We start from the raw sequence: 26729 nt of genomic DNA, 5'->3' as shown, positions 1-26729 counted from the left end.
AACATGGGGAGGGGTGATGGGAACCCCCAGTTTATAGTCAATCAGAAGCACAGGTGACAACCTGGACTTGCAATTAGTGTCTGAAGAGAGAGAAGTAAGGGGCCGTCCTGTGGGACTGAGCTCTTACCCGGGAGATCCGATGCTATCTCCAGTCAATAGTGTCAGAATTGAATTAAACTGTAGGACACTCAGAGGGTATCCACAGAAAATTGGAGAATTGCTTGATGTGGGGAAAACTCACATTTACTGCCCACAAGTGAAGCACTGAGAGCAGAGCGGTGAGGAGAACAGAGAAAAGGAGTTTTTTCCCTTCGGGTAGGAAATATACAAGATTAGTCTGGGACACCTTGTTGTGCCAGAAATAAAAGAAGTGATAAAAGACGACTGCAGCCGCGTCAAAGGACACTAGAACAAACTCGAGGAGCTGTTTCTAAAAATTGATTTAAAAAGGAGTTCCCATTATGGCTCAGCAGTAATGAACCCAACTAGTATCCATGAGGATGTGGGTTTGATCCCTGGCCTTGCTCAGTGGGTTAAGGATCCAGCGTTGCCATGAGCTGTGGTATAGATCGCAGACGTGGCTCAGATCTCATGTTGCTGCCACTGTGGCCTAGGCAGGCAGCTGTAGCTCCAAGTGGCCCCTTAGCCTGGGAATCTTCATGTGGTGCGGATGCAGCCCTAAAAGGCAGAAAGGAAGGAAGGGAGGGAGGGAGGGAGGGAGGAAGGAAGGAAGGAAGGTTCAAATGACAGATTTTGTGTTACATATACTTTACCACAACATTTGAAAAAGCATTACACAAAAACCTTTATGGAAAAATGTATAGGAGTTCCCGTCGTGGCGCAGTGGTTAACGAATCCGACTAGGAACCATGAGGTTGCGGGTTCGATCCCTGGCCTTGCTCAGTGGGTTAAGGATCCGGTGTTGCCGTGAGCTGTGGTGTAGGTTGCAGACACGGCTTGGATCCTGCGTTGCTGTGGCTCTGGTGTAGGCTGAGGGCTACAGCTCCGATTCAACCCCTAGCCTGGGAACCTCCATATGCCGAGGGAGCGGCCCAAGAAATAGCAACAACAGCAACAACAACAACAACAGCAACAACAACAAAAGACAAAAGACAAAAAAAAAATGTATAACGAGAGATTTAGCTGATACCATCTGAACCCCAATCAGGTTTGGCATCAATAAACCCGTGGGACACCAGACATTTCCATGAATCTTGGTGTGATGCAATCAGTCCAACACGGCAACACCTCTCAGGTGTTATTACCAAAAATTTTGAGTTTCAAATAGTCGCTGTATTTATTTATTTATTTATTTATTTTGCTTTTTAGGGCTGCACCCAATGCTTATGGAGGTTCCCAGGCTAGGGGCCCAATCAGAGCTGTAGCTGCCAGCCTATGCCACAGCCACAGCAATGCAGGACCTGAGCCACATCTGCAACCTACAGCACAGCTCACAGCAACGCTGGATCCTTAACCCACTGAGCAAGGCCAGGGATCGAACCTGTAGCCTCACGGATACTAGCCAGGCTCATTAACCAGTGAGTCACAATGGGAATTCCTCAAATAGTCGCTAAATTTAAACTTGACTTTATAATACCTCAGGAAGTAGAAGAAGAAATTACAATACATCAAGTAAAAGCAACAAGCAAAAATCAGGCCACAGGGCATTTTACAATTTTCTTCAAAATATAAGTGTGATATGCAAAGCTTATTTGGCCCCTTATTCAAACAAACCATCTGTAAAAAGAGATTTTGGAGACAACTGGGAAAATTTAAATATGGAAGGGATCATATTAAGAAATTATTGCTAATTCATTCCATTTGCTGATAAGGGCATAGTGGTTATATTAAGGGGAAAGTTCTTGTTAGCTAAAGTATTTCTAGGTGGTGAGACAGGATATCTGGGATTTGCTATAAAATAGTCCATAATAATAACAACAATAGTAATAATAATAACGAGACTGTTAGATGAAATAACATTGCTAAAATGTTCATTGTTACCACTGGCTACGAATAAGGTTTTAATGACCTCATGGTCCCTCATGGCCTAGTGGTTAAGGATCTGGCATGATCACTGCTGTGGCTTGGGTTTGATCCCTGGCCCGGGAACTTCTGCATGCGGTGGGCACCGCCAAAAGAAAAGGACCTCATAATCTAGAAGAAGGATAAAGATACTGAGAAACTTTGTTCTTAATAGAAGTATGCATGTTAAAATGTAAGGTTAGTTACTAAACCAACAGAAATAACACCTATCCCTTCTAAATCTTCATTAATCCCATGAGGGGTAGCTAGGGAAAGTATTCAGAAGAGAACCCAGGTAGACCAAAATCTCAAGCAAGGAACTAGGAAGGGATTCTTCTATTTACAAACTCTGATGAGATTATTAACTTGACCCTGAAGTTGAAACATTCCACAAGCCCAGAAATAGTTCATCAAGAACTGAGCTGGCTACAGCGGAGGGGGAAAAAAAAAAAAAAAAAAAAAAAAAAAACTGAGCTGGCCCTTTCTCTGACGGTGCCTCTTTGCCCATGGGCCATGAGGCATCCCTGAAATCATGGATCAGAGGCTTGCGCCTACCCTAAAATCAGCATGTCCCAGTCATTTGCTAATGGCCCCTGCCCGCCAGAACAGCCCACTGCTCCCAATAGGACTTGGCCAAATCATGGCCAGGCATATGCTCTGGCACACAAACGTTCTCAGCCCTCCACCTCCACTTCACAGAGGAGAAAACTGAGGCGTAATGTGAAACTGCAGCTGTCCACAGTGACGCAGCCAGGAGGTGGTGGGGTTAGAGTCCATCGGATTGAAGGGTCAGAAGAGGAATGGATGTTGAAAAGCCCATGTCTGTCCAAAAAACCAAACCCTGAAGGTGAAAGCTTAACAATGACAAAGAAAGAAATGCAACGAGAGTGTAAGTGTTAACTGCGCCCCCTCGAGCCTGTGCTGAACAGGAACTGTGCTTTGCTGGTACAAATTACAAAAATAACAGGGAGGTATGGCGTAGGACACGCAACTGAAATATATCATATCCAAAGCGTGTTTTGTTATTTTAGCAAGTTCTCGCTGACCACAGAGGGATGGGGAAACGTCAAACACCCAGACATTCGCTGGAAGCCTACATAGATGCTTCAGTTCATCCACAGAAGATGGAATCAAAATTATAAACAAACAAAAAAATATATATATATAAAACAACTCTGGGTAATCATCTGATTAAGAAGATGCAGGCAAATTCTTACATTGGAAAGGAGAGTAATTTCAGGCACTGAAGCCAAGAAACATCGGGGAATCTGGACCTTTTAGTAGGACCAACCATCCCAGTTTGTCTGAGAGTCAGTGGACTCTAGGCAGTTGGGGACGAGTTGGTCCCTCCACCGTGGCCTTGAATTCAAATGTATAATACAGCCAAACCTGTCAGAAAAATTTGATGTGGATACAACTCAACCTTGGGAATGAAACTAAAACCCATTTTTACAATACACACTTGCCCACCTCTGTAGGGAGAATTCTGGGATGAATGATTTTTTTTTTTTTTCTTTTTAGGGCCCTACCTGGAAGGGCAGCACATGGAAGTTCCCAGGCTAGGGGTCAAATCAGAGCTGTGGCTGAGGCCTACACCACAGCCATAGCAACACTGGATCTGAGCCACACCTGTGACCTACACCACAGCTTGCAGCAACACCGGATCCTTAACCCACTGAGTGAGGCCAGGGATTGAACCTGCATCCCCATGGACACTAGTCGAGTTTTTAACCCACTGGAACACAACAGGAACTCCTGATATTTTTAAAGCATAGTGAATAAGTCTCTCTTCAAATCTTTCCCAAAAGCTGTGGGTTGGAGCCTCCCAGCTTCCCTAGGGACTTTTTTTTTTTTTTTAATAATCTATTTTTCTTTCTTCAGCATTTATGGGACAGTAACTTACTATATATTTTGGCAATTATGTTAATCTTTTATTTTTAATTTTTTTTTTTATTAAAGAATAGCTGATTTACAATGTCGGGCCAGTTTCTGCTACTCAGCAAAGTGACTCAGTCATATGTATATATTTTTAACGGAGGAAAACTTCTGGAATTTCAAGTCAGGCCTAATGTCGCCACTTTCACTTTGCTTTCCTGATCATGCTTATTATTAAGTGAAAAAATTTACGGAAGCCCTGGCACCTTAAATCCCTGTACTCATTGGTCCATCCCATGAATTAAGACCAAGCCTTGGCAAATGTGCTGAGTATGGAAGAACAATCACCATGTTCATGGCTCCAGGTTCTGTTTACCCCGATATTGTCCAGGATAATCATTTATTTCCTGCTGCCTTCCAAGTTTTATTAAGCTGCTCAGAAAAGTTTCAGCCGTGCTTTATGGCTAGGTGAACTGCCCGTGAATCCATTTCACAACTTGATTCATTCTGATTAAATTGTTCAACTGTTAATGAGTTTTAGATTGCAATATGGAGAGGCAAACAATTCAGAACATTAAGGCGGTAAAATATCTTAATATTTCACAAGTTCTCGCTGAAAATATAAAACAAAAGGCTCGTTTCTAGAAGGAGAGACGGTAATAATTACCCCCTGTAAAAATAAATGTGCTTGGCTCCCCTATACATAAGCCAGGCATCTGTGTAGGTACGCATACAAGTAGGCAGCCAGATGGCACAGGGAAATCTCAGAAAGAGCCATAGAAATTCTGATATTTTCACGCCAATCGCAACAGACGAGATCACCATTTTGACATATTATTCCAAAGAATTTCTGGGGCTAGACAAAAAATTGATTCCTGCTCGGCTTACTTCACAGTCTAATGAGTTTTGTAATCTGGAGGCAATGGTGCGGGGTGAGGTGCTGAAGGGTCTCAGGTACTGAGGGCTTCGGAGATGGATGGGAATTATGAATCAGGTGACCAAACGCTGCTCTTCAAACAGTTCAGCATCCCTCCCTCTCCCGCCTCCCTCTGCCCGTGGGTTCCTGGCCCACCATCGGACTCTCCCTGTGATGCAGCGTCTGCTTTGACAATGACTCAGTGAAGATCTATGCGCTAGCCTCCTCCTCTCAACACTTTTTCCCTGGAACCATCCCCTTCTGATGAACCCCCTGGGAGCATAAATGTAGAGCAGGAGAGGCTACCAAAATCCTGGCGGGGGGTCGGGGGGAGGCCTTGCCCTGCTCGTATCAGCTCCAGAAAATTCAGCTGTTTCATTTGTCAAATGGGAATTAAAACACATTATCAGCCTAAAAGCAAAGAGTTCAAATTGATTTCTTTTGTTCCTTCTGGCCCAGAGGCCGTGCCTGGAATATACATAAGACTTTGTGCCCAACCAACTTTTCGATTGAGCAGATCTTCAAACTCAGGAAGAGAAGGGGAGCTTGTATTTGGCCATGAAGACTCTGGAGGTCTTTGCACACACTTCTTAAGGGAAGGACATTTAGGAACCTGGAAGAGCTGATGCCTTATAACCTCAGAACAAGAGGAGCAGCTGGGTATCTCAGGCCAGCAAGGCCAGAGACACCATTTTGCAGGAAAGAAAATTGAGGCAGAGATGTCAAATGAGTCACCTACATCTGGGACTGGCCAAAACAGATGTGCCGATTAAGAAACAGCTGTTGAGAGCTGGAACTCACAACCAGATGCTCAGCCAGAGCATTCCGGCTCCATCCAGTCCGAGATCAGATGGGTATTATTAAGAGCATTTTACAAGTAAGAAATACATATTTTTTTTCTTTTTAGGGCTGCACCTGCAGCATATGGAAATTCCCAGGCTAGAGGTCAAATCAGAGCTGTAGCTGCTGGCCTACACCACAGCCACAGCAATGCAGGATCTGAGCCCCATCTGTGACCTACACCACAGCTCACGGCAATGCCGGACCCTTAACCCACTAAGTGAGGCCAGGATCAAACCCTCATCCTCATGGATACTAGTCGGATACTAGAACCCAACTAGTATCCACAACAGGAACTCCTTGCAAGTAAGAAATATTAATGGATTACGTCTCAGCTAGGAAAATATCACTAACAACAAACCAAACTAAGGGCTCTATATAATTGTAGATATCCATTTCATAATAAATAAACAGTAAAATGAAAGAAGTAAAATGGTTATGAGAAACATTCCCTTCATTGTTGTGTCTATGTGCCCTTGGAAATCTTTATTTCTTATTCTGGTGGAGTAACAAGATATCTCAATAGCAACATAAACACCATATTATCTACTAGTTACTATAGCAACTACTATTCATGTAATTTGCCATTGCCTAAATTAAAGCTGCCTAGGGTATCTTAACTTGCATCTCTCACATATGACTTTTTTGTTGGTGTCATTCTTTTTTTTATTTTTAGGGCCATACCCGCAGCATATGGAAATTCCCAGGCTGGGGGTCGAATCAGAGCTACAGCTGCTGGCCTACACCACAGCCACAGCAACGCCAGATCAGAGCCGCATCAGCAATCTACACCACAGCTCACGGCAACGCCGGATTCTTAACCCACGGAGCCAGGCCAGGGATCAAACAGACATCCTCATAGTTCCTAGTCGGATTCGTTTCTGCTGAACTACAACAGGAACTCCAGTGTCTTTCTTTAGTGAGAATTGTGTCTCTTAAATTGCAAGCGGCATGCTGTGCCACTCTACTTACGTGGAGCTAGCTTCTGTCATCACCTGACTTTGTTTCCCTAGTGCTTTTAGGCATTCTTCTAAAAGAGAATATGTCTCTTAATGGTCTATATATTCCATGGAAGTGGAGGAGGGGGGATGAAGAAGCAAGTTTTTCGTCTGAAAAGAACAGAAGCATCTGCCCAGCGATGAACTTCGCTGCTCTTGAACTCGTCCATTCTTTTCTACCTCTTCATTCAACACAATGCAAAAGGCATAACCTGAAAAGGGCGTGATGGAAAGAGGTACTGAGACCCACTAAAGGAAAAGGCACAAGAGTCAATCATCTCTTCTCTGGCACCCTTCTTTCAACACTACAAAATAAACACGTGGAGAAGTTCTTCAGTTTTTGTGACTGTAAAGCATTGCGGTAGATTAATGTTCCCAAGCGCCAGCACTGAGTAAATGACTTCATTGTTGAGAAAGTTCTGGAGGAGCCCGTAGCCCAGTCCCATTAATTTCATTACACATCCTGGTTTGTGTCTGCTCTGGGATAGAGCTGGGAGAGGGGCACTGTCGCAAAGAAACCTATTAAATACACCCACCTTCGTAAAACAATGCATTTCAAACTAAAGATTGACTATGTTTTTCTCAAAGAACCGAAAATTCTCAGTGATCCTACTGCAACATGCAACAAGTTTCTCAGAAATCACATTGACACCAAGCTGCTTGCCACTCCTAGATGACTATTTAACCAATACATATCCGCCCAGATTTAAGCCAGGATGGATCCTTTAGAAGGGCCATCAGGATCACTATCCAACATGGTAACCCTCTGGACAGACAGTGGGAAAGTCTCTAAATGTCGCCTTGTAGGCCTTTCAGAGGGTTCTGGATTCAGGTCCAGGAAACCTGTCTTTAATAAATATCACCGTAAATAATGAGCATTGCTGCTCCCGAAGCATGTCCGGTGTCGGTTCACATGCAGCATTTCATCAAATGGGATCCCCTCTGCAAATGCTATTTCATGTTCTTTCTTCCTTCCTTCCTGAAAACCTTCATCTAAATCTGAGTGCACTTTGTGTTGGTGGTTCGAAGACGTGTGGAAGCTTGGAACCCGTCGGAAAAGCACCACAGGCCTCTGGCCCACAGCAGGCCTTTCTATGTGCTAGCTGAATCCTCCAGACTGCAGCCGTCTCCCATTTGGTCCTTCACATCGTCTCGGACTAATCCGTCACACGTTTCAGACAGCCAAGCCAATCTCCAGTTGCTAAGGGACTTTGCCACAAGCGCCACGTCTGTTAATAAGATTTTCATTTGGAAAGATGCCAGGGCGCCCATGTTTTCTATCGTATATAAATACTGAGATTTAATAGCTTCAGGTTTTGTTCAATGTTAACGTCAACTATTTAGGGGAGAAAAAAAAAAAAAAGGTCCTCAAATGCCTCGCCCGAGAGTGAAATGCCCCACTGACAGCTATTTGCAAGGGTAAATGTTGTAGAAAACAACATCCATCTTGGAAACAGTTTCATTAGCCCCATCTAGCTGACCTCTCCTCATAATGTTGTCAAATGTGACGGCATCAGATTATTGGGAATATGGAGATCGATAAATATGCAACACCGGTGCTCAGAACGCTTCTGGCATCAGAGCCATACAAATGCCATCGAACATGGCTCAGAGTCGCTGTCATCTGTCACACCAGCTAGTAAATAGACAAGCTTAAGGGGAAGGCTATCCATAATGGTAAAATATATGGGTGAAGACGAATTAGACAGGCCGTGTGTAGTCAGGGTGCTGATGCATGAAGGTTCCAAATGAAAAACACCAGGCAAACACTGCGGAGCAGCAGCCTGCCTTCTTGGGGGAATCGATGCAAATTCTTGCTGCCTGGTCAAAAGCTGCTCTGCCGCCCTGCTTCTGTGTTTCTGATGTCAACTGCCAAGGGAGTTTTGTCTGCATCTGGGATGCTTGCTAGAAAGTTGGAGTATTTTGAGTGCATGTCTAGACACCATAAGGCAGCCAGCCCACCCGTTCCACCCCACCTTGTGTGGGAACCACGTGATGTCTTTGCATGGGACATCCACCCAAGGTCCAAGAATGTGCCTGCACTGCCCGATGACTTTAGCCTCAACTGCCTACAACTTTGGGTCCACAAGAGAACAACCTGGCTGAACTGCTCAAGGAAACTTCCACCTGGTGTTTCTCCTCAAATTGCCCAAATAATCACACCTTTGGACATCACTTCTGATGACAACTTCTCCATCAGGCCACCCCCTTCTAAGATCTCTACCTGCAGCCCAGCCAGTCAACCGGAAGCCAAAGCCACCGCCCACTCTTTGCACCTATCACGACCTGAAGATCGCCACGGAGGCCCTTGCTCTGCCCTCAGGAGGCTTTTCTGGATCCCCCAGAACAAGCCTCCCTGTTCATACACCCTCCTCCCCTCCAAAAAGCATTGAGTCCAGCCACGTCCACTTTTCAATTAAAGAAACTTCAAGAAAATCAAACCCATGACACAGCGAGCACAGAGGGTGTAAGCCACTCGGGATGCATATACCCAGACACCCAGTGCGGGAACAAACACGTTCCCCAAGCCCGAGTAGGGTTGATGACCAATGATGACCAGCAGGCTTCCACCTCTCTATGTTTTAAGAAATGGCATTCATCTCTATGGAAAAGAGAACAAACAAGAAGCATAAAGGTATTTTTGAAGTACACTGTTAGGAGGTACTTGGCTAGTAATTTGCAGCCTAGGTACACACCATCCCTTTTAGCACGGCTATTTATCTCTTGGGGAGAATGCTGCCGTACTTACGATAAAGGCTCTGTTGGACCTCTTCATCAATAGCAAACCTTTAAGCACAGCACACCTCATAAATAGGAGTTCCACTAACACAGACTTCAAAAGGATAGAACTCGAGAATTCAAAAATAGAGCTATATTAAGTGTTCCAGCAGTCCATCCATAAAAGCCATCGTATATTCCAAACGCCAGAGTCCTTCAAGCAACATGACAGGTCTATTAGAATAATAGCAGGGGAAAGCATAATTACAAGTAATCATTGGCTGGAAAGGAGCTAGTTGTTTTTGTAGAGCAAAATGCCGCTCTGAGCCCCGCGGAAAATGCAGCCGGAGCAGCGGCGGCGAGGCAGATAACCATCGAAAATAACCACGGCACTATTTATTTCTATTTATTAAGAACTCTTTGTATACCTTAATGTTTTCCTGGTGAAATCATCTTAATTTGAGCCCACATTTTCTTTGGATAAGATTATTACGTAATTGCTGCTTCCCGGCCACTATTTTCTATACATTTATTGGTCAAACAGTTAGGCTGTCGTCTTTTCCAGCCTGACAGAGATCATTCCGGCCAGCAGGGGCTCCTGGTTGGCTCCATGGAGCCATTTTGAATATACGCCATGTGCCCAAAAGGATGAAGGAAGCTTGGCCAAGCACTAACTTTGTAACCATAGATTAATGACTCCAGCTAGGGAAGGACTGGGCACATTCCTCATTAGGGCAGCAAAGGCGGAGGCATCTGGGGGCTCTTTATTCCCTATGGGTAGGACTACATCGCATCCCCAAAACCTCATTGATCTGGTGGCCTTTGTTTATCCTTCCCCTTAATTAGACAGATGCCCTGCCCTTGTCAAGCACGTCAAAGTTTCCAAAATGCAGGGAGACTCAAACACCCCAGCTGAGCCTTATCAGCAAGCCCAGGAGCGAGTAGGGGCAGGGGCTCTTAGCTCCACTTTGCAGACATACAAACTGAGGCTCATGAAAGGCAGGGCTCCCCAGGGGTCCCACAGTTGACCTGCCTCCCATGCCATCGTCCCGCCCCAGCACAATGCAGGCTCTGCATCCAGCTCTCCATCTCACTTACTCTGGAGGACGCACGCGTAAGGATAAAAACCACATACCTGGTGCTGTTGCGCAGGCGCCAACTGGGTCTCGGCTCACGGAAATGGGCCACACTCTCAGCATCCAGACGCCCCGGAGACAGGAGGTTCACCCCCGATGTGGAAGGCAGCCGGCTCTCTGCGTAAAGAGAGACACAGCTAAGTCAGAGTCCCCCGGGGCTTGACATCGCTCACTTAGCTAACATTTATTGATTCATGGGCAGGGTACCAGGAGTGGAGGGAGGTGGTGAGGGAAGGGAGTAGGGAGTAGGGGAAGTAGAATGAAATCTAATTTTTAGCCCAGCCATGAGAAAAATGCACCTCTGATAACTCATCCTAATAATAATAATTAGAGTCGACGTGGAACGCGTGGGACAGACACCAGGGAGCCGGGGAGCCAGTGCTTCCAGGAAACACGTGCAACTCCAGCTCCTGCATCCAACTTTCCAGCCATCTGAATGTGAGCCATTGACTTAACCTCACTGAGCCTCAGTGTCCTTATCTGGAAAACGGGAGTAACAGTACTGGCCGCCTGGAAGGGCTATTGTAAAAGAAGGCGCTGACCCGGGATTTGCCCCCAGCACAGGGCATGGCTTACAGGAAACGCTAATAGCGACCCCTTTTGATGCATCACAGGAAGCCAGAGGAGGGCGTGGCCTACAGGCTCTGGTTCCGAGGAAAGAACCAACCCCAAGCCTACACTTTCCTCCTCTTGTGTGGTTTCCTGAAGGTGGTAGGGGGCCAACTGGCCCTTGGAGGGTAGGGTCAGTTCTCTCTAAAGGAGCCCCCAGGCTTTGCCAGGGTGATTCAGAAACTCAACTGGCCCCCTGGCAGGGGCTCATTTTTAATAAAGGCATGATAGAAAACCCTCAGGTTTTATTGGTGTGTTTGCTTCTCACTTAGATGCCTAGCAATATCACGTGAGTCGGGACTTTAAAATCTTTTGCATTTCAACATCGTATCCCTGCTGATTATAAAGTTGGGGAGTTCCTGCTGTGGCTCAGTGGGTTAACTATCCAAGAGGATGGGGTTCAATCCCTGGACTCACTCAGTGGGTTAAGGATCCAGTGTTGCTGCAAGCTGTGGTGTAAGTCGAAGATGCGGCTCAGATCCCACACTGCTGTGCTGTGGTGTAGGCCGGCAGCCACAGCTCCAATTTGACCCCTAGCCTAGGAACCTCCATGTGCTGCAAGTGCCGTCTTAAAATAAATAAAATAAAAATTAAAAAGTTGTAATTCACAACCCTCTCCTTCCCTTCCATTCAAAGTATTCAAGATTAAAATTCATTAAAAATAATTTTTTGAGACAGAGACACCAGGATATCATCCCCACAAGGTTAGAAATCCCAGCCCAGTGAATATGTTTAGAATTTAGGCTATCAAGGGATTTCACCTTGGTGAGAGTTGGATCCTACCCCATCTTGCAGAATAAAGCTCCCACAATGTTTAGCAAGACCCGTATCCCACCCAATGTACACACCGCAGTGATAAGACACCGAGAAAAAGGATGGTGACAGACATGGTGGTGACGTGTTGGTGACCATGAGAGCCACGCAAGAGGCGTAAAGGGTAGGCTCAGGGTGGGTTTTGAGAAAGGGTCCAGGAAGGCAAAGAACACTGAGGTCATCAGGGTGAGTCGTGAACTCAGGCCTGAGACCTGAGACAATCAATCCACTTTTCCAGCTTCGTGAACTCAGGCCTGAGACCTGAGACAATCAATCCACTTTTCCAGCTTCGTGAACTCAGGCCTGAGACCTGAGACAATCAATCCACTTTTCCAGCTTCTTCAGAATGAGGGATCCAGCCAGACTAGCTGTGGATCACCAAACCCAGAGTCCTGCCCAAAGGATTTACTCTGGAGGAGACCATCAACCCCAACATAACCATTTTAGGCCTTTTTGTTTTCAGCCCCACTCAGAGCATAGAGAAGTTCCCGGGCCAGGGGTCAAATCTGAGCTGCAGCTGTGACCTATGTCACAACTGTGACAATGCCGGATCCTTAACCCCACTGCGCTGGGGAGAGGATCAAACCCACACCATCCGGAGACAAGACCAGATACTAAACCTGCTGTGCCACAGTGGGAACGCCTCCATTCTAGGCAGATCTTGGGCTTGGAAGAGGTTCAAACAGAAGTTAACCCAAGGAAGCAAGAATCTGTAACAACATTATCAATCCACACATCACCTGTTTTACCAAACGCTGCACGTGTCCCTGCCACTCGCTCCTTGGAAACTGGCTCAGCACGTGTCCACACCCTCCCCTGCTCTGCCCCGCGGTTGAGTTTGTGGGATGATTTCTAAAATCACCTCTTGAAGGAGAGGCTCATTACCCAGTGACATGTTGTAATCCCAGCCAATGCTTCCAGAAAAGTTTCGATGTCCATTACATTAGCTAGCCTTAAAATTGAATACAAATCCATTTTAATCAATATGTTGTAATAAATAGATATTAAGGCACCATGGCACTAATGTACAGGTAGACTAATTAAAGCGCCAGCATTTGCAGCACTCACATACCTCAATTTTCTCTACAAAATCCTTATTGAACCACTACTTTAAAAAAAATAATTGCATTTGCAATTAGAAACACTGAAGTTACATTATCGATTTTCTGCTAAAAACCTTTTTAGTAAACAAGCACAAACTACATTCATTAAATGTAAGTGCTTGGAGCTATGGTGTGAAATTCAATTCAGCCATTATCATGAATTACACTGATTATTGCTGTAATTATTTTCTCTTGGATACAACTGCATTTCTGTCCCTTGCTAGTTCTGTTGGACATATAACCACGTTCATTTTATAGCTAATAATACTCAACTGTAGTCCCAGCAATTACTATCACTTATACAAATCATTAAGTTAAGCTACGGGTACCTAGTAAGATTCAAAAAAATTAAGTAAAACATCCTTTTTTACCCTTTAAATAACTAATAGCATCTGAGAACAAGGGAAATTACAGATGTTAACTGATTTACATTGCAAGCTTTAATCACCTGCACTTGACTCGTCAGAAATTTCTGCTGTCCTAAGCACACATTTGGAGAAGAAACCCACCAACTGACTTTTTTTTTTTTTTAAGAAATGAACAGCTGATGGACAGAATTACAGGTCTGAAGCATTTGTAGGAAGGAAAAAAAGCCATGACCATTTGGTGTGGTCAAGAAAATAGAGGCTTTACTTCAATCAGCCAAAAAATCGCCTTGCATTTTATATGTTTGTCTGTTTGTTTAGGGGCCTAATTAACTAAATAGATTTTAAGAGTGAAAACCCCACTTTACTTTTCCCTCCAGAGGCAGCTGGAGTTTTCCACAGTGAATCCTCTAGGAAAAGTAGGTGTTTTAAAGGAGGCCCCCCAACCTGCTCCTCCCCTGAAGCGAGGGCCCTGCAGGGACAGGGCAGGGCAGCATCTGAGCGTATCTCCTCCCAGGGAATACGGTCTCTGGAGGTTCTGGCAGGGAGCCACCTCCACAGGAAAACTGGTGGGGAACTGGGGAGTCAAGGAGCAGGATCAGTTAAAATGTATACGGGAGTTCCCCCTGTGGCTCATCAGGTTAAGAACCCAACTAGCAGAGTTCCCATTGTGGCTCAGCAGGAAAGGAAACTGACTAGCATCCATGAGGATGCAGGTTCAATCCCAGGCCTCGCTCAGTGGGTTAAGGATCCAGCACTGTGGTGAACTGTGGTGTAGGTCAAAGATGTGGTTCAGATCCCGAGTTGCTATGGCTGTGGTGTAGGCTGGCAGCTGCAGCTCTGATTCAACCCCTAGCCTGGGAACCTCCATGTGCTGCAGGTGCAGCCCTAAATACGACAAAAAAAAAAACAAAAACAAAACACAACTAGTATCCATGAGGATACTGGTTCAATCCTTGGCCTCGCTCAGTGGGTTAAGGATCTGGTGTTGCTGCAAGCTGCAGCACAGGTGGCAGATGCAGCTCAGATCTGGTGTTGCTGTGGCTGTGGTGTAGGCCAGCAGATGCAGCTCCATTTCCACCCCTAGCCTGGGAACTTCCATATACCACAGGTGTGGCCCTAAAAAGGAAAAAATTAAATAAGTAAATAAATAATTGTTTGTACATATGTAAATAGAGATGGAAACAGCAGATTTTATCACAAGAGGGTCTGCAGACGATGATCTCCAGGCTGGGGGCAGAACCCCCACCCAGCCTGAAAGGCCCCTGGAGCATGTGCCAAGGTCATGCTCCAGAGCCTTGACCCCAAGAAGACCTCATTCACAAATACCAGAATTGCTTCCTCTCATTAGGTTTAAGAGCCCTTTGGGAATGTGCTTCCCGCTGCTTGTAAGCCCTTCTCAGCCACCATATCATCTGGCTTTATCTCTGTACTGCTCTCCCACTGGGCACTGGAGGGTCCAGCTCTGGTTGAGATCCTGGGGCAAGATGTAAATGAAGCAGAGACACCCAGGTAGGAGATCTCAACCCCAGCAGAAAAATAGGAAACGACTTCTCTGTGGCATCTCATTTTCTCAATAAGAAAATTTTTTGTATTCATACTTTGAATACTTCTTTTATTTTTTTAGAGGTGGAAGAAAGAGGTATGTGGCTTGTAGAAATCCACAAACACAAATTTATCAATTAAGAGAGAAAAAGTTAAGTGGGGGGGTGACATAGAGAGGAACTGGGTTCATACACCCCTCTACGTTGCTGGAAGATGTCAGTTTTGGCTCAGAGCTTCCTAGTGGCCAAAGCAAAATGGAAAACACAATCTTATGAACATAAGATTCACTGTTAACAAAAGAAGAAATGTACTTTTTAAAAAAATTTTTTAGAATGTTATCCCTGCACCTGCAGCACATGGAAGTTCCCATGCCAAGGACTGAGTCCCAGTCACGGCTATGATCGAATCTGCAGCTGCAGCAATGCTGGATCTTTTAACCTACTGCACCAGCCAGGAACCTGCACCTCCACAGCAACCAGAGTCACTGCAGTCAGATTCTTAACCCACTGTGCCATGGTGGGAAATCCAGAAATGTATATTTAAAAATAAGTTAAAATCTTTTGGAGAGATGATTAAGATGCAGAATAGAAGGACTGGAGCTCAACTTCTCTCCTAAAAACAACAAAATTCACAGCTAAAAGCTGAGCAATCTCCACCCAAATGGACCGGAAACCTTAAAAAAGATACTCTACTCCAGAAGAAAAAGAGGAGGCCACATCAAGAGGTAGGAGGGGCGATTCTGTGATATAAACAACCCCATACCTCCCGGGTGGGAAGTTCCACAGACTGAAAACTGGTTCAGAGACTCACCTACAGGAGTGAGAGTTCTGAGCCCCACATCAAACCCTCATGTGTGGGGATCTGGCACTGGGAGAGAGAGCCCCAGGAGCATCTGTCATTGAAGGCCAGTGGGGCTTATGTGCAGGAGCTCCACGGGACTGGGGGAAACAGAGACCCCATTCTTAAAAGGCGCACATGGACTGTCACGTGCACTGGGTCCCAGGGCAGAGCGAGGTCTCCATTGGAATCTGGGTCAAACCTGACTGCAGTTCTTGGAGGACATCCTGGGAAAACAGGGGTGAATGTGGCTTGTCGTGAGGGAGGGACATTGAAGGCAAAGCTCTTGGGAATATTCAGCAGCTGCCTTTCTCTGGATGGGGCCATTTTGGGAAAATCTGGCCCTACCCGTCAGTCAGCTGCTGAGAAGCCCAAGGGCAAACAACAATCCAGTTGGGATCACAGCTACCTGAAGACCTCTCAGGCACACAGATGCTGCTAATCCCATCCTGAGACTAAGCCCCACCCACCAGAGGGATTAGAATCGGCTCCACCTACCAGTGGGCAGGCATCAGCCCTCCCATCAGGAAGCCTACAGCAAGCCCCCATACCGACTTCAGCCACAAGGGGGGGCACACACCAGAAGTAAGAGAGGCTACAACTCTATTATCTGTAAAAAGGTCACCACACCAAAAACCTATAAAAATGAAAAAACAGAGAACAATAACTCAGATGAGGGAGAAAGGAAAAACCCCAGAAAATCAGCTAAGCGATGAGGAGATTCTTAGCCTCCAGGAAAAAGATTTTAAGATTGTTGATGCTGAAGAAGATGCAAGACATTGGAAATAAACTGGAGGCAAAGATGGATAACTTACAGGACACACTGACCAAAGAGATACAAGATATAAAACTTAAACAAGAAGAGATGCAAAATACAATAACTGAAATAAAAAACTCACTAGAAGCAGCTAACAGCAGAATAAAGGAGGCAGAAGAACAAATAAGCGAGGTGGAGGACAGATTAGTGGAAATTACGGATGCAGAACAGAAAAGAGAAAAAAGATTGAAAACAAATGAAGAGAGTCTCAGAGAACTCTGGGACAACGTGAAACGCACCAACATCCGTATTATAGGGGTGCCAGAAGGAGAAGAGAGAGAGAAGGGGACAGAAAAAATAATCCAGGAGATAATAGCCAAAAACTTCCCTAACATGGGGAAGGAATCACTGACTCAAATCCAGGAAGCACAACGAGTACCATATAAAATAAACCCAAGGAGGAACACCCCAAGACACATATTAATCAAACTGACCAAAATTAAAGACAAAGAGAAAATCTTGAAAGCAGCTAGGGAAAAGAAACAAGTAACATACAAGGGAACCCCAATAAGGCTGTCGGCAGATTTTTCAGCAGAAACTCTGCAGGCCAGAAGGGAGGGGCATGATGTACTTAACATGATGAAAGGAAAAAACCTCCAACCAAGATTACTTTACCCAGCAAGGCTCTCATTCAGATTTGAAGGAGAAATCAAAACCTTCACAGATAAGCAAAAGTTGAGAGAATTCAGCAACACTAAACCAGCTTTACAACAAACACTAAAGGAACTTCTCTAGGCAGAAAAGAAAAGACAGCAATAGGAAATAAAAATGCCACAAATTACAAGGCTCACCAGTAACGGTATATATACAGTAAAGATACGAAATCATCCATGCACAATTATACCACCAAAATCAGAAATCATGAGAAGAGGTGGGTACAAATGCAGAACACTGGAAATGAACTTGCAATTAAGAGAACAACAACTTAAAACAATCTCATATACATATAGACTCTTATATCAAAACTTCAGAATAACTGCAAACCAAAAAATTACAATTGATACACAAACAAGGAATCTCTGAAGAAGAAATACATCTCACAGTAAATAAGTGCATAATCCACCATGAAGGGGGTCATTTGACATCATTCTTGGAATGCTGATGTCTTCTTAGAACTGATTCTGATTTCCTCTCCATCAAAGAATTTATGATAATTATAATTAAATAATGCCACTGTACAATTAAATAATACAGTTCTACAACTGTATTATTAATAACCATTTCTCTCCATGGTACAATGTAAGGTCTATAATGTCTTGTTTATCACATCACCTAGAATGGTGTAATGCCTACAGTGAAGAATCAATAAGATGTAACAAATTGTGAGGACGTATTTATATAGTTACACTGTTTTTTAACCAATTTATGCATTTTATATTTTACTTATTTTCAGAGGGTGTATTATTTTTGTTATTCTTACCAGTTAAGTTATTCTTTTTATTATGCTATATAAAATATTTAATGGTATATAAGGCTTCCTTCTTTATAAATTTTAGTTGCATAATATACACAATTTTAATATAATGCTTATTTTTAAAGAAAAATTGAAATGTAATAGATAATACGAAACAGTAAAGATGAAAGCCATACAAAATGGGATAAAGTATAGAATAAATCTCCTATTTGTCTCAGCATATTTTCCATTCCACTTCTCCAGAGGGAGTCACTTAATCTCTTTCTTAAGATCCATGATATAATAATCTGTGTGAATGTAATTGTATTTAAATATATGTATTTTATTTTGTAAAAAAATAAAAAATAAAATTTCACACACACGAAAAAAAAATCTTTTGGTTTGAAAAGATTTTTGGTCATAAAATTTGATGATAAGATTCAGAAACCAAAAATTAGAGCCATCTTTTTTAAAAACTCAGATATTACTTCTTTCCTAGATTTTTTTGGTTTTTTCATGCAACATGAAGCACATCAGTTGAAATTCTGATGTTAATTTTAACTATCGGGAGAATAAAAAAGAAAATACAGCAAAATCATATTGTCAGCACCTAAAAGCTGAACAGCTGGAAGATAGGATGTGTTTACCTGCAAAACTACATTTAAATACCTGTAAATTTGCTAATTTACACTGTCACTTTAGAGGCATTAGAATTTTCCCAAAGCTGCTATGAGAATTTTCTGAGCATTTTTGACCCTTTAAAATATTAATTGGTATCATGAATTCAGTCTAAAGGAGTCACTTTGCTACTCTAAAAATAGTTTTTAAGGATCTTTCTTCTAAAAGGATATTTCTTACTTCTCCTATGGTCTGCGACATTACCTGCAATAACTGAATGCAGTATTGAAATGATCAGAACTCAGAATTCTCAGCACCCTCCTTGTATCTATTTTAAATAAACAGGCATTTTTTTTAACCAATGCAATTGATAGTACTCATATCCATATATCAAAGGAATCAGTAAAAAGAAACAAGTGCCACTCAAAAAAAAAAGCAGGTCCTACTGTGCAGCACAGGGAACTATATATAATCTCTTGTGATAGAACATGATAAAAGCTAGTCTGAGAAAAAGAATGTGTGTGTGTGTGTGTATGACGGGGTCACTTTGCCGTTCAGCAGAAATGACATAACATTGCAAATCACCTATACGTTAAAAAATTGATCAACAAATAAAAATGAAATTTAATTTTTTTAAATAAAAAAAAATTTAAACAAGCAGGGGCATGTACTTTTGACTGGTGCCCCCAGGGAAGAAAGGACTTTTTTTAATGCTAACAATTTGGCTACATCCGGTTGTCTGTCTGGCTTGGGTGCTTCCTGAGGAATCGCATTAAAGAATTCAATAGGCAGGCTTGAAAATTCAAAAAAGGGAAAATTAAATTCCTAGAGATAGTCAAGAATATCTTATTCATAAAGAGCCTTTTCCACAGGAGCTTGGAATCATGTAATATAACCTTCAAAGTAAAAACGCTTTGCTGCATTAGTTCTGCTTAGCTGACCGTGAATACTAATTGCAGGAAGAATTAACTGTGCCCAGTACCTGGGGGCAGGAACACACAAAAGTGACCGGGAAAGGCAAACAATGGAAAAGGTAAAAATGAACATCCACATCCCTACTCAACTCCTCCTGGTCTGCAACAAAACCCTAAATTACAATGAACCCAGTATCTGCCTCTTGCCCCTCAGAGATTAGAAGAAAAAAAGAGAGGCAGCAACGGAGAGATTGGGTTTGGGAGGTAAAAAAAAAAATACATGCTTTTGCTCTCATTACTCATTCAACCTCTCTTCTTTTGCCTGCTTTTCCCTCCATCCCAACTGTTTCAATTCCTCTACAGGGTCAGGAACTTAATTACTGTGGGTCAAGTGTCCCATTTTGTAGGATATCTCTGAATGAGAGACCATTGATTGGTGGAAAGAAGGCTTTGGGGCAAGGGTGGGCTTCAGTATGAATTTTAGCTCTGTAATTTACTAGCTGCGTGACCTTAAGCAAGTAACAAAACCTCCCTGGGCCTCAGTTTCCTCATCTGTAAAATGGGAACAATGGTGCCCAGATCACAGAATTTTGAAGATAAAATAAGAAAATGTAAAGTGTCTGGTATATGGTAAATCCTGAACATTACATTATGACTATTTCCCATGGACACAGCAACTGCTAGAAATTCTTGCAACACACCCAGAATCCCTGCCCCTTCCTGGAAAGAAGAGCTTCTACCTCACCTCCAGCCAGAGCTGTTTGGACAAATAAGAACACCTGACACAGACTCAACCAGTAAGATCTTCTCTCCCAGGAATGTGAAACTGGACCTGAAGTTAGCACAGGCGCTATGGGGTGGGCACTGCTCCTTTAGGTTATGCACTAAAGTGAGGAAAAGCCAGCGGTGCCGTCATACATACCAGCTCACAAAAGCTGATTAGAAATCATAGGAGATTTTTCGAGCCAAAATTGTAAACACAGCCATTATTAAAAATTAATGATTACAAGTAAACAAATTATATTTAAAACAAAAGGTAATAAATACTCAACACTCATCCCTTCCTCATTATGTCCTATTATTTCACACTGCTATTATAACGTTACGTTTTATTTTATCTTTGCTCTTGAGATGATCTACCTCCACGTATCTGTATGGTGGAAACACTGCACAGTCGCAGGCTCCTGGGCATCTCTGCCCAGCTCAGCCTTCATGTTGGTAGCTTCAAAACAGCCACAGTGGAAATATTTACACCATGGAAATCGGCAAACACCCCAAAGCAAAGCTTCCCTGGACCCCCAGAAAATGGTTGTTAGACGTTACCAGCACAGCAATGGAGAAAACTTCTAGGTAGAGGGGGAAGAGTGAGGCAGTGGCTTCAGGAAACAGAGACAGGAACGTGGAGAGAGCACAGCCAGTTTTCCTAATCCCGGGCCACTCCCTTCCAGAGGTTGAGCTGTACTGACCTCAGGTTCCAACAAAACACCCCCATAGCCTTCCAGTGAATCCCTTTGTTAGGCTGAAACTAGCTCACATTGGTTTCCACCTTCCAGTCTTAACAGAAGAACAGGACATAAAATCAATGAGAATACTGCCCTCTCTTTTGGGGGGTCATTTTCATCTATTCTTAACTAAGCATAATAATAAAGCCCTAATCACCAGTCAGCCATTGTTGAGATTTTTTTTAAAACCTCTGCCTAACACACCAGGTATCCTGGAGATCTTTCTGCTATTTCTTCCTCATCTCCAAGAACAATTGGGCACGAGTCTCACTGGCTGGACCCCTCAGGCTCTCCCTGACTCCCCAGCCCTGGAGCTGCCCAGACTGACATTTATGCAGCTACTCCAGGCTGTGCGTTAATTACCGTGACACCACACCAATGATCCAATTAGGCCTTAAATGTTTACTTAAAAGAAAGCTCTGTTCGACCAAAAGATCGGGTGGCTGGGGGGGGGACTAGGACATTTGGTGTACTAAGTGATCCTCAAGCTGGCTGTTCACCTATCAGGCAGACCAGTTAGATTTTCCAGGAAGGCAGAAATGCTGTTAATTTTGAAATTTCCTTCCTTTCCCACTTCCTGCTTGTTTCCCCCTTTTCCTGCCTCTCTCACCCTCACTTCCTCCATACCCCTCCCTGCGAAATTTTCTTTTCTTTTAATAATGGTTTCCTAAACAAATCTGACTAGCATCCATGAGGATGCAGTTTCCATCCCTGGCCTCACTCAGCGGGTTAAGCATCTAGCGTTGCCATCAGCTGTGGTGTAGGTTGCAGATGTGGCTTGGATCCAGAGTTGCTGTGGCGTAGGCCAGCAACTGTAGCTCCGATTCGACCCCTTGTCTGGGAACCTCCATATGCCACACCTGCGGCCCTAAAAAGACAAAACAAAATAAATAAATAATGGTTTCCTATCCTTTGCAGCCTGCATCCTCTTCAAATCTGTTGGTTTACAAGGTATTGAAATGGCAGATGCTCCAGAAATGGTAAAGAAATGGGAATGACAGAAACGTATTCAGAGTGGGTCTCCCCACTGCGTTTGGCAGGTGGGATGGTCTGGTGTCTGCACAGAAAGGTAAATTTGAGTACAAACAGCTCATGAGGTGCACATGGTGAGTTAAAAATTTATCGCCGGCTCTCACGCATTTCCTCCCATGAACTAAACCGCCTTCTGAAGCCGGCAGAGCTGAGAAGCAGGGTAATGGCTCAAATGAGCATCTTAGCAGCTGCCTAACACATTCCAGTTCAACTCTCTATCTCATCAAAATCCCAAACATAGTCAAGGTGCCATTTGCACATATGCCTGAATTAGGGTTAGAAAAAGTTGTTTCACCTGCTGTTGGATCTAGTCAATAATCTGAACACAGGTCAGTCAGCATGGAAATTGTACCTAAATATTGGGATTAATAGATTAACCGTCCGCTTCTCAAGAGGTATTAGGATGACCACAGTTAAAGACATTTAGTCGAAAGCTCACTTTTTCCCTTTAAGGCTTGTTATCCTCACGTATGATTTCTACCCAGCTACAATTTAGATTCTTCTTTATCACAAGAGTCGCCAAACCAGCTACAGCCTAAACCTGGCCTGTTATCTATTTTCGTATGTCCTGCAAACTTGGCATGGTTTTCAGTTTTTGTTTGTTTGTTTGTTTTTAGGGCCACACCTGGGGCATATGAACATTCCCGGACTAGGAGTCAAATCAGAGCTGCAGCTTCTGGCCTACACCACAGCCACAGCAACACAGGATCTGAGCCACGTCTGCGACCCACACCACAGCTTGTGGCAACGCCGGGGTCCTTAACCCACTGAGCGAGGTCAGGAATCAAACCTGTATCCTCACAGACGCTCTTAATCCACTGAGCCATAACGGGAACTCCCAGTTTTACATTTCCTGAAGTTCTTTAAAAATCAAGAGAAGAGACCCTAATACAACCCTGTCAAAGAACTATACCCTGATACATTTTTTTTTTTAATTTTTAAGAAAATCTAAAGAGTTTTTCACAACACGTGGAAATTTTATAAAGTTCAAATTGCAGGATCCAAAAGTAATGTTTTTGGAAACACTGCCCCAAGCCCATTCATTTATGTCACCTGAGACCACTTTCATACTTCAATAGCAGAGTGTATGGCTTGCAAAACCTAAAATATTTACCTTCTGCCCTTTACATAAAATGTGTGCCACCTCCTGCTTTAGGAAATAGAAATTGGTGAGCAAACCAAACTTGTATTCAGCTAAAAAGCCAGGACGCCTCCATAGCATTACACAGTTATTCAGCTTACTTTCTTTCTTTCTTAGGCTAGAAGTGCTTCTGTATAGAGCGTGGCAAAGTTGTTTTTTTGGGGGGAGGGTGTTTTGACACCTGTCAGGGGTCTTGCACAGCCCCAGTACACAGCAAGCACTCAATAGATACTCTCACCTTTCCCTCTGTCCCTGCCTTCCTTCACGAGGGACCACCTGCACTTATTTTTGGTTGGTTTGTTTTTATTTTTGTTTCCATCCTGAGCCAGCACTTCTTGCCCTGAAGCCTGTCCCACCCCAAGATCAGATTGCTCTCGAATTTCCCAGGACTGTGCCATGCGCCAGGCAAATATCTCTTTAGAAACACCAATTACTGGAGTTCCCGTTACGGCACAGTAGTTAACGAATCCAACTAGGAATCATGAGGTTGCGGGTTCAATCCCTGGCCTTGCTCAGTGGGTTAAGGATCCGGCGTTGCCATGAGCTGTGGTGTAGGTTGCAGACGTGGCTCAGATCCTGCATTGCTGTGGCTCTGGTGTAGGCCAGTGGCTACGGCTCCGATTAGACCCCTAGCCTGGGAACCTCCATATGCCATGGGAGTGGCCATAAAAAAGGCAAAAAGACAAAAAAAAAGAAAAAGAAACACCAATTACTGTTTGTTTGAAACCTCACTCAAAGGAGACAAGAGCAGTCTTTCTTACTAAAACCAAATGATTTTGAAAGAATTAGGATTTTCTTGCATTCAAGTATGTATGGTAACAAGTTTACGGGTTAAGATTGACCAAATCAACCTTTGGAATTGGGTAAGTGTCTAACTAGCTGACTAATGCTAAGCCAAGAAAGATGCCAGAGTCAGGGGGTTGTCTGGCCCATGCAGAGATGTATAATACATACCAGAAAGGGTTATCAACTCGGGGCTTTCTGAAGGCCACAAGAGGATTTGTTGACAATGACAAGATTCTGAGCATAAATATACACAACAGCTATAAAGGGCAGGTGGTAGGCTTCTGTGTTTCTAGGAAAATCACTTAACTTCTCTGAGCCCCATGTTTCCTGGGTATAAAATGGGGACAACCATGATACCCACCTCCTAGTGTTTCTGTGAGGGTGAAATGAGGTCATGGCCGTGGAGATCCCAGAGCAGTGCCTGGCACACAGTAGGCACCTCACGAATGTTGGGTGTTATCATCGGCACTATTAGCATTAAAACTGCTGTCCAGAGATGGTGGCAGCAGACCACTAAGCTCATCTCAGCATCGCCAGTGCCTGGGACACCAGGGGACCCTTGAACATTTGGTGAACAAATGCGTGGGCTATTGAGAAATGTGTCTTGATGGCAACTGAACTGGAATAGTTGGTCTCCACCAACAAGCCAGCAGGTAACGCACACGACCTTCCAGTGTCCGAGCAGAAGAGCAGAGAGTGCAGCCCCACCCTCGAGGTGCAGAGATGAACATGCCTGAAAAATATTAGTAAAGAGTATAAATGATGAGGAGTTCCCATTGTGGTTCAGTGGGTTAGGAACCCAACTATTACCTATGAGGATGTGGGTTCAATCCCTGGCCTGGGCTAAGGACCTGGTGTTGCTGTGATCTATGGTGTAGGCCACAGACATGGCTCGTATCCCACATTGATGTGGCTGTGGTGTAGGCTGGAAGCTGCAGCTCTGATTCAGCCCTTAGCCTGGAAGCTTCCATATGCTGTGGGTTCAGCCCTAAGAAAGAAAAAAAAGAGTATAAATAATGTAAATAACTCCTCAATCACTCCCTCCACCTGACCCCTCTGTGTTTGCAGGTACCACTATCACAGCTCCTACTGCTGTGGGGACATTTCTCTCTTGAGCTGGAAAGAGTCATACCTTTAGTGACCATAGCTAGGAAACCAACCGTGCCAAGCTAGGAAACCAACCATGCCAAGCACTTCACACATTACTTCCTCTAATCCTCACAGTGACCCTGGGAGGTAAGAGCTGTCTTTGTCCCTGTTTTGAGGATAAGGACCTGAAGCATAGAGAGGTTCAGTAACTTGCTTAAGGTCACACAGTAAGTGGCAGAGGCAGGATTCAAACTTGGAAGAGTCTGGCCTCAAAGCCTGAGACCTGGCATATTACATTATAATGGGGCCATTTATATGGGGAGTGCCTTTAGAGCTGGGTTGTGTCTTGATCATCTTTGTAGCATCAGAGCCTGTCCAGTGCCTGGAACAAGCATTCCTTGGAGACATTTCAACATAGTTGATAAAGTGAGTATCATAATGAAATGAGTTGTAGAAATGTTTTGGTTTCCTAGTGCATAGAAAGGGTATGTTTACACAATTAAATGTGCAATAATATCATGTCTAAAGAAGCAACATATATGTCTTCATTAAAAAATATTGCCAAATTAATGCCACCATCATCTGAGCCTCCAGTGAGTCATAATCTTTTTGCTGGTGGGGGGTCTTGCCTTGATGCTAATGGCCAATGACTGATCAGGGTGGTGGCTGCTGAAGGTCGGGGTGGCTGTGGCAATGTCTGAAAGTAAGACAAATGGTGAACAGTGCCACATAGGTTAATTCATCCTTTCATGAACAGTTTCTCTGTAGCACGTAATACCATTTGATAGCAATTTAGCGATGATAGAATTTCTTTCAAAATTGGAGTCAGTCGTCTCAAACTCTTCTGCGCTCCATCATCTAAGTTTATGTAATATTCTAAATTCTTTGTTGTCATTTCAACAATCTTCACAGCAGCTTCTCCAGGAGGAGATTCCATCTCAAGGAACCACTTTCTCTGCTCATCCATAAGAAGCAGCTCCTCATCTATTCGAGTTTTATCATGAGATGCAGCAATTCCGCCCCCTCTTCAGGGTCCAGTTCTCATTCCAGTTCTCTTGCTGTTTCCACCACATCTGCAGTTACCTCCTCCACTGAAGTCTTGAACCCTCAAAGTCGTCCACGAGAGTTGCAATCAACTTCTTCCAACCTCCTGCGAATGTGGGTATTTTGACTTCTTCCCATGAGCTGTGGTTGTTCTCAATGGCATCTAGAGTGGAGAATCCTTTCCAGAAGGTTTTCAGTTTACTCTACCCAGGTCCATCAGAGGAATCACTATTGATGGCTGTTATAGCCTTATGAGATGAATTCCTTAATAATAAGTCTTGAAAGTCAAAATTGCTCCTTCATCCATGGGCTGCAGAGTGGATGTTGCATTGACAGGCATGAAAACAACATGAATCTCTTTGCCCATCTCCGTCAGAGCTCCTGGGTAACCCAGTGCATTGTCAGTGAGAAGTAATATTTTGTTTTTTGGTTTTTGTTTTTGTTTTTTTGGTCCACGGCATATGGAGGTTCCCTCCCAGGCTAGGGGTCTAATCGGGGCTATTGCTGCCCACCTACGCCAGAGCCACAGCAACGCCAGATCCGAGCTGCGTCTGCAACCTACACAACAGCTCATGGCAACGCTGGATCCTTAACCCACTGAGCGAGGCTAGGGATT

The 26729-nt window shown here is 43.9% G+C and overlaps 1 protein-coding gene across 1 annotated transcript in view; it reads right to left on the bottom strand.

Moving 5' to 3' along the window:
• Window positions 1-6669: 6669 nt before the first annotated feature.
• LOC146397118 (uncharacterized) overlaps window positions 6670-26729 on the bottom strand; it is a 37685-nt gene continuing 17625 nt past the window's right edge. The window contains exon 3 of the mRNA XM_084997507.1: window positions 6670-10622. Within this exon, the coding sequence (XP_084853633.1) occupies window positions 10360-10622 (263 nt within the window). The 3' untranslated portion in view covers window positions 6670-10359. The remainder of the gene's footprint in view (window positions 10623-26729) is intronic.

Source organism: Sus scrofa, chromosome 14, assembly GCF_054392235.1.
Source record: "Sus scrofa isolate SSC_HxYL_T2T_F1_AM1 chromosome 14, Sscrofa_HxYL_maternal_Yorkshire_Landrace_v2.0, whole genome shotgun sequence".
NCBI lineage: Eukaryota > Metazoa > Chordata > Mammalia > Artiodactyla > Suidae > Sus > Sus scrofa.
The sequence above is the reverse complement of the archived record's forward strand: the minus strand, read 5'-3'. Positions and strand labels throughout refer to the sequence as shown.